General features: G+C 45.6%; 1 protein-coding gene across 1 annotated transcript in view; it reads left to right on the top strand.

Annotated features, from left to right (window-relative positions):
- LOC138164948 (tetratricopeptide repeat protein 22-like) overlaps window positions 1–11,246 on the top strand; it is a 39,740-nt gene extending 28,494 nt beyond the window's left edge. Inside the window, exons 4-7 of the mRNA XM_069092933.1 lie at window positions 3,684–3,802; window positions 5,696–5,857; window positions 6,415–6,567; window positions 7,732–11,246. Of these exons, the coding sequence (XP_068949034.1) occupies window positions 3,684–3,802; window positions 5,696–5,857; window positions 6,415–6,567; window positions 7,732–8,262 (965 nt within the window). The 3' untranslated portion in view covers window positions 8,263–11,246. The remainder of the gene's footprint in view (window positions 1–3,683; window positions 3,803–5,695; window positions 5,858–6,414; window positions 6,568–7,731) is intronic.
- The last annotated feature ends 5,776 nt before the right edge of the window (window positions 11,247–17,022 follow it).

The following is a 17,022-nucleotide window of genomic DNA, read 5'->3' on the forward strand; positions in this document are numbered from 1 at the left end:
TCATTGACTGATTCACTGACAAACTAGGAAGGACTGACTAAGTGCTTATGTCTGAGGACCCAAAGAAGGGGAGAAATATGATCCTTTGCCCTGTAGGGGCTCATGCTGTAATAATTCTTTACAACATGTAAAGAAGCAGCTCTGCACACAGAAGATACAGACTGTGCAAATAGAAGGTCATCTCAAAAGGAAGTTCCTGGGGAGCAGAGAGGGACCATCAAAGACTTCTTAAAGGAAGCCAAGGAAACCCACCTAGTGATGTGGAGGCTCGCTCCCTCAGAGAGTCGGGGAAAATGCCCAGAGGATGATGGAGTGTTGTGTGAGAGGACCAACCAGGAAGTCAGTCACCTGACCACAGAGCAGCTGGCCAGGAGTAAGGCCCTGGAGGGCAGGAAGGGCCAGGGCTGAAGGGGTTTAGGATGTTCTGTCTGATCTTGGGTGTCATCGGGAGCCACTGGAGTTTTTTTGAGAAGGAGAAGTGACATGGTCAGACCTGAGCTTTATGAAGATTTCAGGATGAAAGGATGTCAAAGCCAGCATCCCAAAGGCACTTGACAGGCTAGATCAAATAAGATGGGATTTTTTATGTGATAAATTCTTTTTAAAAATTATTTTAAACTTAAATACACAATAAGACAAAAAAAGAAATATAAACTTAAATATTAACACTTAAATACAAAGTAAGAAAAGGGAAACAAGGCATTTCCATGTGCACAGCAGAACATAAAAGAGGATTCAAAATATACAATAAATTTCCATTTCAAGAAAGCCTCTAAAATAAATACTATGCATCGTGTTGAGAGCCGTTCATCTTTTCTTTGCTTCCTTGTAAGTTTTCTTTTGTTCTCTGCTGTGCACTCTTTATTTTGTTCTTCCCCCCCTTCCTCAAGAAGGCTACAATCAAGCATGAATATGTATGTGTGTATATGTGTATATAACACAGAGACATATACATACATATATACACATACACACACTTAGATATCGATAATCATACTCATATGCAGACACATACATTCATATGCATCTATGCAAGACCATACTATTTTTATTTGTCCTCTGTTTCTCTGAAGGTAGATAACCTCTTCCTTCATAAGTCTGAGTTTTTCCACATTTTTCTAAGTCCACCAACTCGTCATTTCCTCCACCATAGCAATATTCCAACCTCAGACTGTCTAGTTATTTTAAATAGTCTAAAACAATATTGATTAATATTGCTAACATATAGTATAGTTTCCCTACTTTTCTCTTTTGATTAAATCTATTTTAGCTTTAACTTTGCCTGAGATCGTGATTACCAGTCCTGCTCCTTTATCCCTAACAAATTCTACTCCTGATCTTTATTTTATGTTTGTGTATACCTCTTATTTCCTATCCCTCCGGACTCCTCTATTTTACTTCTACCCCTATCTTGCCCTCCTATTACTTAATCTACCCCCTCCAAGAATCCCTCCCTTATCATCCCACTCCCCTAAATCTAAGTACCCTTCTATACTCTCTTTATCCCATTCCCCCACTTTCCCCTCTAAAAATCCCTCCCTTACCCTCTCCCCTATACCCTTAGCGTTTTCTTTCTTTCAGAATTTAGAAGACGTTTATACCCTTCTAGATATATATGTATTGTTGCCTCTTAAACCCATTCCTGATGAAAGTCGAGTTCCAGAACTACCAGCTTTCCTCCCCCATCTAATTCCTCTGTATTAGTTCTTCCTCTCCCACCTCAGCTAATTGCTCTTAGATACACACACAAACATAAAATAAAGATCAAGAGTAGAATTTGTTAGGGAAAAAGGAGCAGGGCTAGTAATCCTGACCTCAGACAAAGTTAAAACTAAAAGACAAAAATAGGGAAACTACACTGTCAGCCATATTTATCAATTTTGGACTATTTAAAACAACTAGAGAGTATAAGGTGGGAATATTTAAAAAGATAATTGCTCTTTTTAAGACGGAATTTAGTTGACTTATATATGAAGTCTCACAGTTGGATTATAAAAACCATCTTCCCAAGTCCCAGAAGGTGGAGACAGGAATAGACAACAGAGTGTCTGTTCTATTTAGCCTGTCTATTTTTTATTCTGAGCAGCTAGGTAGTGCTACAGTAGATAGAGCGCTGAGTCTGGAGTCAGGAAGACCTGAGTTCAAATACTGCCTCAGACATTAGCTGTGTGACCCTGGGCAAGTCACTTCACCCAGTTTGCCTCAGTTTCCTCATTTGTAAGATGTGATGGAGAAGGAAATGACAAATCACTCCAGTTTCTCTGCCAAGGAACTCCCACAATGGACATGACTCAAAATGACTAAACAACAAAATTTCTTGTTTGTATGTTGTCCCTTAAATTAGAATAAGATCTTAAAAACAGGGATGGTCCCCCTGCCCCTTTCTTTGCATCCCCAGCACCTAGCACAATGCTTAGTCCATAGAAAGCACTTAAATGTTTGTTAGCTAAATACCGGGGGGGGGGGGGAGAAATCTTGGTAGATTTAGTCAACTTCAAGTTCTGCCTTAAGCCACAGGATCATGTAGCAGCCAAGAAACTTACTGCAGTCTGAGGCTGCTTTTAGAGAGATGGCACAGTGAAGGAGACCAGGGAGGTGAGGAGGGTCCCACTGTCCCTGGTTTTGGGCAGAGGATGGTGTAAAACTCTGGTCACCAAATGAGAGCTACACACATTTGCTAGATTGGAGAACATCCAGAGGAGGACAGCCAGAATGGGGGGGGGGGCAGCTCCAATGTGTACTAAATGAGAATCAGATGAAGGAATTGGGGTGCTGAGTTCTGAGAAGAGAAGACCTGGGGAAAGAACAGAGGTGAGAGAATGTAAAAGCTTATTTCAAACCTGTCACATGGGGGGTGGGTAGGTGGCACAGTGAATAGAGCACTCAAGAAGACCTGACTTCAAATCCAGCCTCAGACACTTGAACACAAAACTATCTATGTGACCTTGGGCAAGTCACTTAACCCCAATTGCCCTACCTTCCCCCTTCAAAAAAAAAGCAAAAAAAAACCTGCCACATGGAAGCAAGGTTAGGCTTATTTCATTTGACCCCAGGTACAGAACCAGGGACTACAGGTAGAAGTTGCAAAGAGGCATATTTAGGCTGGATGCCAGGAAAGACTTTCCAAATGACCAGAGCTGTCCCAGAGAGGAGGGGCTGCCTAGGGAGGTCTCCAAGCAGAGGCGGGTTCCTCATCCCTGAAGGGGCTGCTGTAGAGGGGATTGATGTACAGGGATGGGTTGGACATCCCATTCCATAATTCTGTCAAGTCCCCAAAGGCTGTCTCAGAGACTGGTCTCCTTCCTTAGATCTCTTTCCTTGCCCCAGAGGATGGAAGAGCAGGGTAGCTGGCCAGTCCAGTTCCAGAGGATTCTGAGGGCTTGGCTCCAAGTGAGCAGAGACTTTTAGTTTCTGTCTTTGCTTCTCCACCACCTGACACAGTCCCTGGCACATAGTAGGCAATTTTAATAAATGCTCATTTGCTTGATTAATGTGAACAAAAGCATTTATTAATTACTTACTATGTGCCAGGCAGTATACTTCATAGGATAACATTTCTTGAGGATTGAGCTCACACCTGCCTGAACTTTACATGGACCTTTGTCAGAGCTCAGAGCAGAACTCAAGGTCTGGCTGGGGTCTCCTTTGCTAAAATGGCCCTGAGGTCCCTTTCCCCATTTCAGCTCTGGCCTGGTGCTACCTTGGGATGCTTCTGGAAAGGAAAGACACCTTCTCTACCACCCCCATGGGCGTGCATGACTGTGGCTACTCAGGGACCGACCCCCTGGACTGTTTTGGCAAGGTATGTAGCCTAGCCTGGAGGAAGACTGAAGAAATCAGAACTGGGCTTCTGAGCCCCTTGAGGGATAGAGTAACAGAGCCAGGATGGCTCAGATGATGTCACAGCCTTGCTCAGCACCCTTGAGTGACTCCCCATGGCCAACAGGATGAAGTATAGAATCCTTCGCCTGCCTGCCTTGGCAGGGCAACCTTCTCTGGGCTGTTTTGGTGGTGAGATCACTGACTTTAGTGGCAGAAGACCTGAGCATCAATCTTGGCTCTGGTGCTTTCTGTCCAGCCAGCGTCAGGTGGTCTGACTTCCCCAGGCCTCAGTTTCTCCATCTATAAAGTGAGAGGTGGCCTCTGAGGTCCCTTCCACCTATGGGGTGGTCCTTTTATTTTCCTCTGCTCTCTGGGCCAAAAACGTAGCCCTCAAGTGCATGCATGCAGTCCACACCAGACTCTGTAAAGTCCCTGTTTCCATTGCAGGTTGATTCCCCTGCTCTACAACTCAAGCCCATACAAGTTGTGTCCCTCTTCTCCCTGTGTATGGAATCCCCCTTGACTGATCAATGCCGTGTTTTTGGGCTGGATATTCATAGACTCTCACAGGTGCTGGGTAGAACATGAGAAAGTGTTTGGGTTCCTGTGCCCTAGAAGGGAGTCATCTGGTCTTTATTGAGACCCTCTAAGATGGTGAGCTCACTACCTCCTGTGGTAACACGTCTCCCTTGGGATTGTTAGGAAGTTTTTGCCTCATCTCGATTTGTCAAACATTATCCATTCTTCAAGGTCAAGTAAAAATGGCAGCTCCTCCTGTAAACCCTCCCCCATATCCCCAGCCAGAAGTGAGGTCTCCATCCTCTGATCTGAGAATCAGAGATTCCTGGATATTTGGGAATCTTCAAGATACGGAGACTGAGACCCAGAAAGGAAAAGTGACTGGTCCCAACTCACCCAGAGAGGTGGCACAGTAGGAGGTGTGCTGGACCTGTAGTCAGGAAAACCTGAGTTCAAATCTGACCTCAGACATTTACTAGCTGTATGACCCTGGGGAAGTCACTTAGCCTTTGTCTGCCTCTATTGCCTCAACTGTAAAATGGGATTAATAATAGCACCTACCATCATAGGGTTGTTGGGAGGATAAATTGAGATAATATTTGGAAAGAGGTTAGTACAGTGCGTGGTACACAGTAGGCACTGTACATAGGCTGGTACATAGTACCTGTTATACAGTAGGCACTTAATAAATGTTTCCTTCTCTGTAGAAATTCTATCATTTCTGGATTCTATCACTTATCAAATTATACTTTTTATTTAGTGCATATATATCAAGTATTTATTAAGTGCTATATAGAGATCACTTGGGATATCTATAGTATTATATATATGCGCACACATACATACATCGCTTAATAAGTGCTTGTTGATTGATTCACCACAAGAGAATATTCTTAAGGCACACATTCTCAAGTCACTCCTCCACTTGGGAGTCTGCAGTGGTTTCCTGTTGCCTCTAGGATACAGATTCCTCATCCTGGCATATTCCTCTTCCCCCAGGACAGCACAGGTATAGGCTCCTGCTACTGCCCAGAAGACAAGGCATCAGCTCAGGGAGGGCAAGGACCCTTTTGCCTTAGGCCCCTTATCTAGCACCAAGCCTTGAAAACACTAAGCACTTAATAAATGCTTGTTGAAATTAATTAAGTTGAATGACTGTCCCTTATTAGATCATAAGCTCTGTGGGTACAGGAGCTGAGTCTCATCCTTGTATCCTCAATAGACACTGTAGTTGGAGCTTTGAAACTTTGTGCTGAATGAATGAATCCTAGCTTCCTTTTTTGACTTCTACATCCTTCTGCTGTTGCATTTGCCTACCTGCCCAATTAATGTTTGTCACCATTGTCCTCTTCAGGCCATAGAGATTGCCAAGGACCATGCACCCATCTTGAACAGACTGGCCAAGATCTTCCATTTCCTGGGGAAGCAAGACATGGCCATCGGCATCTGCAACATGGCTCTGGACATTCTGCCGGATCCCGAGCTCAACTGGCAGGCTTACTGCACCAGGGCCAAGGTACAGAGCAAGGGTGTCCCAGGGAGAGGGAGGAGGGCCAGCATCAGGGGCCCTTGACTGATCAATGCCATGTTTATGGGCTGGATATTCATAGACTCTCAGAGGTGCTGGGTAGAACATGAGAAAGCATTTGGGTGCCTGTGCCCTAGAAGGGAGTCATCTGGTCTTTATTGAGGCCCTCTAAGATGATGAGCTCACTACCTCCCGTGGTAACACATCCCCCTTGGGATTGTTAGGAAGTTTTTGCCTGATATCAAGCCTTAGCCATCTGTGGGTTTCTCCTGGTTCTGCTTTCTGGGGTCAAGCAGGACAAATTGAAACCTTCTTTAGAATGACAGCCCATCAGACCCTTGTCACATCTGTCACATTCCCTGGACTCTTCTCTGGCCCTATCTAATCCTCTGTTCCTCACGAGGGATTGTTGAAAGCTGATTCAGGAGGTTTTCCTGGAGGAGCTGAAAGTCCTGGGAGAGAAAAGCAATGCCACCTGGAGGGGTAGTAGTGAGCAGCTGCCATCACTTCCAGAATTCCCCTGAGATAATTCCGTTTACCTACAGATCCACATCAAGGCATACCTTCGTGACTTGGAACGGGCCAAGGCTGGGCTGGGAGGTCTACCAGACAGGAATCATCTCACTGTAGCCAAGGATGATCTGGAGGAGGTGGTCAAGGTGTGTCCAGGCCTAAAGACCTACCTGGACATTGGTCAGGTGAGACAATAGTTAAGGGGTCTCCCACACCTCCCCTTCCCTGCCAATGAGAGTTGCCCAGAACACAGGAAGTTAGATGACTTGTCCAGGGTCACACGGCCAAGATATCTCAGTGTCTTGAACCTAGGTTGTCCTGGCTCTGAGGTCATCTCTCTATCCAGTAAGTGATGCTGCCACCGAGTAAATAATAATAACCAAATAGTTTCTCTTTACTTACATTTTTATAAAGTCCTGCAAAGCTAAGAGTGACAGTATTATTGTCTCCAGACTCTCAGCGTTGGGAGGGACCTCAGAGGCCACCTGGTCCAACCTGAGCCTGAACAAGAATCCTCTCTTCAGCAACCCCAGTGAGGGGTCATGCAACCTCTTCTTGCATACCTCCAATGACGGGGAGCTCACTACTCACTAAGTACTGGAGAGGCATCATGGGTCATAAGAAAGAGTTCTGGATTTCCGGAACAAAGATCTCAGTTAAAATCCCAGCTCTGCAAGCTACACGTGTGACATGCTCTCTAGACTCTGGTCTGTAAATGGGGGTTGAACTGGATCACCTTGGCCCTCTCTCTGGCCATTCTTCTAGCTCAAGATCTAAGATCACATGATTCTATCTCCTGAATCAGCTGATCCCACTCAGCCACTGACTAATTATGAGTCAGTTTTTGTTCAAGTTAAGTAGAGGTCTCATCTCCCCAAGTGTATTGGAACTGGTGAAATCCATGTGGCTGGTTAAAGTCTCCGGAGTCCTGGCTAGCTTGCTTGCTCAGTGATCACACTGTCCCCCTTCTTGACCCAATCAAAGAGGATCTCACTTCATAAAGTCCCCAGCACTTAGGACCATGCCTGGCACATAGGAAGCTCATTGACTTGACTTACTATTCGTCAGGCACTCTAAGCCCTGAGGATACAAGGAGAGGCAAAAATGTCCTCCCTGCCCTCAAGGAGCTTATAGTCTAAGAGAATGTTAGAAGGATGCTCGAGGTCACTTAGTTCGATATGGACACATTTTAGAGGTGAGGAAACTGAGGTCCACAGAGAAGTAACTTGCCCAATATCACACAGGTAGTAAATAAGTAGCGAAGTCGGGACTCGAACCCGGTTCCCTTCCTCTACAGCCAGCTCTCTTTCTCCCACACTGATCATCTGACTCCGCTCTCTTCTCCCCAGGTCTACTATTACATGGGGGTGGACGCCGTGAAGGAGCTGCTGGCCGTGGACGAGTCCGCCCTGAACAAGGCGCTGGTCTTCTTCTCCAAGGCCATGGAGTCGGACATGGGCGAGACGCTGCCCGAGATCCAGCTGCTCCGAGGCAAGTGTCTGCGGATTAAGGGCGAGGAGCCCAACGCCGCGGAGTGCTTCAAACGCGCCATCGAACTGGACGAGAGCGGCTCGCGCCACACCGAGGGCTTCCGCTGCCTCCTGGAGACCCTGCTGGCCCTCCTGGGCCAGGCCCGGCTGAGCGCCAGCGAGCTGGGCCGGGAGGTGGACCTCTGGGTGCGCAAGGCCGAGGGCAAGTACCCGGCGGAGCGCGTGAGGCAAGAGCTGCAGCGCGTGTACCGCAGCTACACTGCCGAGGTGGTGGCCCTGTCCAAGGTCCTGGTGGCTCAGGGCCGGCTGCAGCTGGTCCGGCTGCTGTTTGACAGCATGGGCGACAGCTGGAGGAAGCCCCAGCTGGGCGAGAGGTCCCTCTCCTTCTGAGCCCTAGGGGCCGAGACTGTCGGTCTGGGTCTGGGGCCATGCTTGAGGATGGCCATTGCCAAGCCGGCGGGTCTAGACGGGCGTCTGGAAATAATAGCCGGCATCCGCAGGGCACTTTAAAGGGTGCAAAGTGTTACCAGAGTGTTGGAAAGACTGACCGGGCGGGAAGCCTTCTAAAAGACGCAATAGCCTTTGGTCTCCTGCGAGGAATCAAAGAAAACCGGCATCTTCGACTCTCCCGCTAGCCTTCCTGCCACGGGACGGCCCTCCCTCATCCCGTGTGCCTCCTGGAATTCGGAGCGTCCTTCCCAGCACAGCTGAGGCCGCTTCCTCCTCCTTGTTACATTGTATTACTTTGTATATGTCTCGTTTACTTGCCCGGCCTGGAGAATGCAAGCTGCCCTCAGGCAGCTTTATTTTTATCTGTATCCCTAGCGCCTAGCGCATAGTAGGCACTGAAAAAATGTGTGCGAAATGGAATGTATAGAGCCACAGATCTTACAGAAGTCTGAGGTCAGCCTCAAGCATGATGCTGAAGAGGGGGAGTTCAGACCCATAATTTCTTTAGCTCCAAGTCAAGAGACACTCTATTAATTGAAAGAGTTACCTGGTACCATTGGGAGGTTGAATGCCTTGCCTGGGCGTCCCACTGCCAGTGTATTTCGGAGGCAGAATTTGAATCTGCATCCTTCTGGCTCAGGGGCCAGCTCTCTGACTTCTGTACCATACTGACTCTCTACCTCAAGTCTGATGTTATCCCCATTTGTATGGCACCTTTTCTCACAACTCCCTCTAGTAAGGAGTTTGTCAAGCACACCATTATCTGTTAAAAAATTGTTTCTACATGCAACTGGGAAATAAAATATACAGGCAATGAGGCATAGAAATCCATCTTGCCCTACCAGAAAGTAAGAGGGAAGGGGAAAAGGGGGAGGGTTGAAGAGAGGGCAGGCTGGGGGAAGGGGTAATCAGTATGCCTGCTGTCTTGGGGTGGAGGGGTAGGGGAGAGATGGGGAGAAAATTTGGAACTCAAGATCTTGTGGAAATGAATGTTGAAAACTAAAATAAATAAAAATTTAAACAAGAAATAAAATATAATTTTATCCTTTTTACAGATGAGAAAACTGAGGCTCAAAGAAGGCAGTTCATACAGCTAGGAAGTGACAAATCCAGGATCAGAACCCAGGTCCCCTCCATTCCAAGGTCCTCGTGCTTCTTCTGCCTAATCTCTCCCCTTCATATACAGCTTTAAGATTTAAAAAATGCTTTCCCTACAGGGACCCTGGCTAAGGTGGTTATCTCCATTTTTTTGGATGAGGAATCAGGTCCTGTCTTCGGGGACCTTCCATATACCTTTTCACTGACTGTCCCCTATGCCTGAAATTTTCTCCCTCCTCCCCTCCATCTCCTAATTTCTCTGGTTTCCTTCAAGATGGTTCAAATCCTACCTTCTGCAGGTCTTTCCTTGTCCCCTCCCCCTCCTCTATGCTCCCCTCCCCCATCCTCTCCTCCCCACACTGCCCCCTCCCCTGTTTTCCCTCTGGAATTACCTCCCACATACACTGTCTATATCTTGAATGTACACACCTGTTTGCATGATGTCTCCCCATTGAAATGTGACTGTTTTGAGGGCGGGGACTGTGGATTTTGCTTTTGTTTTATTCCCAGTAATAGCTCAGTGCCTGGTACAGAGTGAATACTTAATAAGGTGGCTGGCTAACTGATGGTTTAGGTCATTCTTAGGCTGTATGAGGGAAGGCATGGGCTGGGGAAGGGGGTGGGAATGTTGCCCTTGGGTTCTGCCTTGTCCAGGCCATTGTCTGGGACTCTGTGTTCAGAGAGTGACATTTTCAACATGACCATGATACTATAAAGACCAGTGACCATGCCATGCTTGGAGGAACAAGAGAGTTCAGCTTGGACAAGAGAAAGCTTGGGGAGGACCTGATCCTGTCTCTAAGCATTTGAAAGCTGTCTCTAAGCAAGTAAAAGATGGATTTTTCTGCTTGGCCTTATAAGGCAGAATTAAGAGTGATGAGTGGCAGTTACAAGACAGATTTAAGCTTAATGTCAGCAAACACTTCCTGAAAATGAAAGCTGTCCCAAAGTGAAATGAGCTGCCTTGGGAGGTAGTGAGCTCCCTGTCATGAGAAGTCTTCAGCAGAGGCTGGACAAACAATTGCTAGGTACCTTGTAGTAGGGACTCTTGCTCAGGTCTGGGTTGGATTAGATGATCTCTGGGGCCCTTTCTAGGTCTGACATCCTGTGATTCTGCTGCCCTTAGACTGTCTCCCTCCCATGGGCTGTTTTAAGGAAAGTCCTCATTAAACCTCAAAGGATTTGTGGAGATATGATTTCTTCCTCTGGTTTTTGTAGAAATGGTCAGAGACAGCCTGAGAAAATTCTGGACTCCAGGGACATCTGGCTGCTGCTACTGTTTCAGAGGGTATGGGGCCTCAAGTCGTTAAGGGAAGCATGTTCAGAGTAGGGTGGGATGGGGTAAGTGGTTATTCTTCCATTACAGCTGAGAAAACTTCCCAGCTTCCCTACCCACCCAAACCTCTGAGGAACCTGCTGTCATGCCTCGTTAGGCACCCAGATGCCTCCTAGGAGGTGCCTTATGAAACCCCTAATAACAGAGTAATTAGTGTAATGATGATTAATGACACCTTGAATTTATCTCTCTCCTACATTCTTCCTTCCAGTGAGATCTGCCCCCTCAACAGTCTTGAACAGAGGGGATGGGTCTTTGGGGTCTTTGGACTTGCCTCTTTTCCCAGACGGCCAGCACACTCTAATCCAACCTAAGTATTTATTAACCATCTTTATGCAGTGTAAAGGGCATTTAGAATCAGGGGAGCTGGATTCAAATCCTGACTAATTACTAGCTATCTGACCTTGAGCAAATTACTTAGCCTCTCTGAGCCTCAATTTCCTCATCTGTAAAATAAAGAGATTGAACTCAATGATCCTTAAACTTGAAATCTGATTCTCTGATCTGTGTGTAATACGAGAGAATCTATACACATAGGTAAAGTATAATGTGCTATGAGATAGGATGAGGGAGAGATGGCTCCCAAGTGTAGGAATCAGAGAAGGTTTCTTAGAGGAGGACAAATGAGAAAGATGAATAGGAAATCAATATGTGAAGATCAGAGATGGAAGAAGGAGGAATGAGTGAGCGAGCGAGTGTGTGAGCGAGTAAGTGAGCATGTGAGTGAGGGAGTGAGCAAGTGAGGGAGGGAGGGAGGGAGGGAGAGTGCTCATCCCAGAAAAGCTGGAAAAGACACACAGGCAGAACCCCCTTCCTCCATTCATGATACCCCAAGGGTTCTATGGAGAGATTCCAATGGGTCTGTGGACTTGGAAGAAAAAAATCTACATCTTTATTTTCACCAACTTTTAACTAAAAATGAGCATTTCCTTCCATTATGGATGTAGGCTACAAAACATGGTTTTGAAAGGATTCCATAGGTTATCAAAGGGGTCTATGATACATAAAAAAGTTTAAGGTCCTCTTACCCAAAAACTTCACTCCCAGAACAACATACTCTTGTCTTAGGATGGTTACTAACAAATGTGGACCAGGGATAAGGGCATAGGGATTGGAGTGGGGGGCTGTGGGGAGATTGCAATGAACAAACCCAGGGCTTCAAGCCTGGATAGAACATCCTCCCTTTGTGACTGACAAGGAGTCATTATTGTTCAACCTTGATGAAATATGTAGAATCCAAATGGAAAAGGGATTCTTCCCCATTGAGAGTGAGTCTCTCCAAATGCTCCTATGCAGGGATGATGTTAAGGCTCAGAATGCTACAGCACATCTTCAATGAGAGACACAGTCACTTTATACATGGACCTAGCAATACACACTGGAAAAACCGAGTGGATGAAGAGTCTGTTGTCCAGACCAAAACATGCTGTCAGGTGATTCACTAGTTTGTTCCTTAGTAATTGAATTTTTTTTTTTTTTTGCTTTTTTGGAGGGCAATTGGGGTTGAGTAACTTGCCTAAGGTCACATGGCTAGTTTTTTTTTTTTCTGTGTATGTGTATATTAAGTGTCTGAGGCCGGATCCGAACTCAGGTCCTCCTGGCTCCAGGACCGGCACTCTACTCACTGCACCACCTAGCTGCCCTGAGTACTTTTTCTGCATTTTCTACTGCATTTTCAGGCACTGCAAATGGATAGTGAGATGATCCCAGAATTTAGGAGGAAAAGAGTGGGTGGGATTACATTTGGGAAACTTTATAGCACTTTTGGGCACCTAAGTGATACAATGAATCTCTAGAGCATTTACCCTGGAGGCAGAAGGACCTGAGTTCAAATTTGACTTCAGACACTTCCTAGCTATGTGACCCTGGGCAAATCATTTAACTGCCCCAGTTTCCTCATCTGTAAAATGCACTGGAGAAGGAAATGGCAAATCACTCCAGTATCTTTGCCAAGAAAACCCCAAATAGGGTCACAAAGAAACAGACACGACTGAAAACAACAATAGCACTTTTAGTGATCACAAGCTACTTTCTGACACAAGACTCCATCATTTTACTCCCCAAATTTTCCTGGTGATGGTGCTGCAAATCATGGAGCCGTACAACCTCCAAAGGCTCAACATGGCAGACAATTCCTAGAGCAATGGAGAGATGCATGGTAAGCCTATTACCAACCGAATTCACATGCAAGAATGGCATAAGATATACCATCAAGGGCATCTGCAGCTAGGAACAGGCCAGTCATGTAGTGAGAATGAAAAATAGCAGATGGACAGCCCAAAGGTGGCAATGGAATCCATGCACAGGATGCTCCAAGACCCAAAAGAAGGCCTCTAACACACTGGTAGATGATCTGTGGATGACTAATGGAAAAACATGGACAAGAATCACCCAAGTGAGAATGTGCTGGGCTGCCTCAGTGCCTTGGAGGGAGCCACAGTCACAGAGGCATCAAAGTACTGAAAGATGATTATGGGTGACTGGGGGCAGGTTCCTTCCTCTCTCTGAGCCGTAGTTTCCTCCTCTGTGTTATTAGAACAATCATCTTTGCCCTCCCTCCCTTAAAACACTGGCATAAGGAAAAGCACTTTGTCAAAAACAAGCATTTATTAAGATCCTACTATGTTCCAGGTGTCGTGCTAAGTGTTGGAGAGACCACAAAAGGCAAAGACAGTTCCGCTTCTCACAAACATACAATCAAATGTGGGAAGGCAACCTGAAAATAGTTGTGTACAAACAAGATATACACATACACACATACATACACACACATATATGTATACACACATAAGTGGGGCAAATTGGACATTATGTCAGAGGGAAGGGGCTCACTGAAGACCCAGGGGGCTGTACCCCAGGCTCTAGCCAAAGATACCTTGGCTTTCTTCTGCCCAACATGTCACATCCTCCTCCACCCCCAGGAACACATGGCACTGGCTCTTCAGCACCCCAACATGCTTGTTTTAGCACAGGTAACAGATCCACAGGGTGTGGACTGTTCAGGGAGGAAGAGAGCTAAGGATGAGGAGCGTTTATTCGTCCTAACATCTCCAAAGCACTTTAGCAGTGGTAGCTAATTAATTCTCATGACACCCTTGGGAGGCAGCAGAGAATTACATGCTGCCTTTTATTGGGTGTTTGCAGAAAGGTTCCCTCGTTTTTCCAGGGACTTCCTGAAGTTAGCTTTAGGCTAAATTTCCTGCCTCGAGACAGCATGGGATAGTCGGATGAACTGGGGAAGTTGGGAAGCCTGGCTTCTGGTCCCAGCTCTGCCACTCAGTAGCTGTGTGAACTTGGCCAGGCCTCCGACCTTCACAGTGCCCAGCTGTGAAATAAGGGCATGGTATCTGAAGAGCTCTCAGATCTGTACCAGCTCTCATATTCTACAGTTGTATGCTTTGCAATTCTCCATACCAATTTGGCCATTGCTGTGTGACCTTGGGCAAATCATTTCTGTTCTCTGGGACCCAGTTTCTTCATTTACAAAATGAAGGGTTGATCTAAGGTAACTCTAAGGTCTCCACCATCTCTAAAGTTTCTCTCTTCTCAGGCCCCTCCCAGCTCTGCCATCCCCTGTTCTCAGGCCCCTCCCAACCCTGATGTTCTGTACTTACTTGGCTTGGCCTCAGCTCCAAAGAGCCTCCCATTTCCTAACATTCGCAGGCACAGCTTTGGTCTAGGAGTAATGAGACCTGGGTTCTTGTCCTGGTTGCTAATAGCTCAAGTCAAGTCAAGCAGACAAGCATTCATTAAGCACCTCCTGTGTACCAGGCACTCTGCTAAGACCCCACGTCTAACCGTGAGCAAGTGTCTCCTGTCTCTGTAAAATGGGGACAATGACTCCTGAGCTGCTTGTGTCCCTGGGATGTTGTAAAACTGTCATGGCTACAGCACCACACCAGGAGCCATGAAGACCTGTGTTCGAATCTTACCTCTCTCTCGCTTACCACCTGTACGACCTCAGGCAAATCACTTCACTCTCAGCCTCACTTTTCTCCTCAGCAAAATGGGTATAGTAACCCTGAAGTCCCTGCCTCAGAGGGATATAATGAGCATCCAAAGACATAACGTAAGAAAAGCCCTTTACATACTTTAAAGCACTCTGTAAATATTAGATATCATTATCACCACTATGCTTATTGTCACCTTTCTGTAATATTTTAAGCTTTACAAAGCTGTTGGGGAGTACTATTTGTTAATAAGCATTTATTAAACACCTCCTGTGTTCCAGGCACTGGGAGGACAAAGCTTGAAGGTAAGCAGTCACTGCCTTCAGGGGGCTTACATTCTTGAGGGGAGCCAATGTAAGCATATGCAGAATTTATGTGAAATGAATGCAAGATCGGTTTGAGAAGGATGGAGCTACCACCTGGAAGGGGAGTATCACAAAAGGCCTCATGGGGAGAAAGAGCAGCGAGCTTTGTCAAGGGTCCAAAGGCGAAGAGAACCATCGTTTCACAGTTCATGCTTTTCAACCATCACCAGTCTTCTAGGGCTCGGGATGAATGTTTGCAAAAGGATCACCATAAAAATGATCAGAGATTATGCATCAACGTTTGAAGTGGAGGATGAAAAGGCAGAAAAATGCTACAAATACTAGATAAGACCCTCGAAATTAAATCAACATATGCTCGGAGAGTCAGTGAGTTCAACGCAAAGAAGGGGAGAAAATAGGGAAAATGTGGGTCAGAGTCAGGCTTGAGAGAGGCCAAAGACTTGGCCGTTGCACAGAAGCCTCATATCTATATGTCGTGAATACTTTCTCTGAGAAAAGACTCAGGAGATTACAGATACAACAAGTACTAAATATCTTCTTCCAAAATGAAATCATTTACATTTTATCAGCCAGTAAACAACTTGTTACTGTTGTAGGAATTGATCCTGAATCAGGGTACAGTCAGATTACCAACTTGTTAAAATAAAGATTAAAAAAAAAATAGAAAGGAAAGAAAGAAAAAAAGAGAGAGACATAAAGCAAAGAAACAAACATTTATTCATTGCTTCCTATATGTCAGGACCTATGCTAAGTACTTTGCAGATTCTATCTCATTTGATTCCCACAGTCCTAGGAGGGAGGTGCTATTAATATTCCCATTTTACAGATGATGAAATTGTGTCTGAGAGCAGTAAGTGACTTGCTTAGAGTCACAGAACTAATAAGTGTCTGAGGCTGGATTTGAATTGGGGTCTTCCTGACTCCAGGCCTAGCACTATCCATTGTACCATCTAGCAGCCTAAAGGAGCAATACAGGTTTAGAATATAACTTTGTTTATAGGATTTTACAGAGAAGGATGGCAGAAAAATTACAAACAGCATTAGCTTATGAGACAAAGAAAAGAAGTGGAGGATAAAGCAGATTTAAAGAAAACGTGGCAAGTAATCCAAATGAGCAACAAACAGATAAAAGATGGAAAAGATCTGCAAAGATCATTCTAACAAGCTCTTTTCACAAGGAAGGATGTGGGATCTAATATACCAATCAAAGATATACTTATAGAGGACATAGACATGACACTGAAGAGAACAAAGATATAAAAATAACTGGATTAGACCAAAGGTAGACAGAAGAAGTCAATGCAGGAGATGACACAATCTTGGAGGCATTGAAGAAAAGGAAGATATTAATAGCATTGGGAAAAATATTACTGAAAAAGGGAGGGGGACCTGAAAGAGCATCAGATATATATCGACCTATAATGTATGCTTACTTTCATCATGTGAATAACCTACATACGCATCAGGACATCTTTGATGAGAATATTGAAGGAAAACAGGAGAATTTTGTAGGTGATAATGGCACAGTAGGCTGCATATTACCCATCAGACAAATGACTGAAGATGTGGGAAATCTATCAAAGGGGTTACAGAGAAAGATAAAAACATGGTCTCTGTCCTTGATGACCTCATTTTCTAGTGGGGAAGCCAGCGGGCAAACGACTATGAAAATGAATCAAGTCAGAAAAGATGCAATGGCCTGAGAAAGTAATGAGGTTAAAGAAAAGGAGATATAGAGGAAGGCAATGAGTAGGTAGGGAAAGGGGTGAAAACGGAATGACAGGAGGCTAAGGTCAGATGGGGAGGGGCAGTGTCCAATCAAGTAATGGTAAGCTCTACATGGGATCCTCCTGATATGTGGCTGAGGAGTGAAGGTAATGGGATGGAGAGAGGTGGAGGACAGAGAGGTGAAGGAGTTTGAGACAGCAGCCTCATGAGAAAGAGGAAAAGATGAGCCAGGTGCTGAACTTCAGGGAGGAGGGAGGGACAT

This window comes from Petaurus breviceps, unplaced genomic scaffold (genome assembly GCF_028583685.1).
Source record: "Petaurus breviceps papuanus isolate PSGF00001 unplaced genomic scaffold, PetGlider_PUasm1.0 207, whole genome shotgun sequence".
NCBI classification, from domain to species: Eukaryota; Metazoa; Chordata; class Mammalia; order Diprotodontia; family Petauridae; genus Petaurus; species Petaurus breviceps.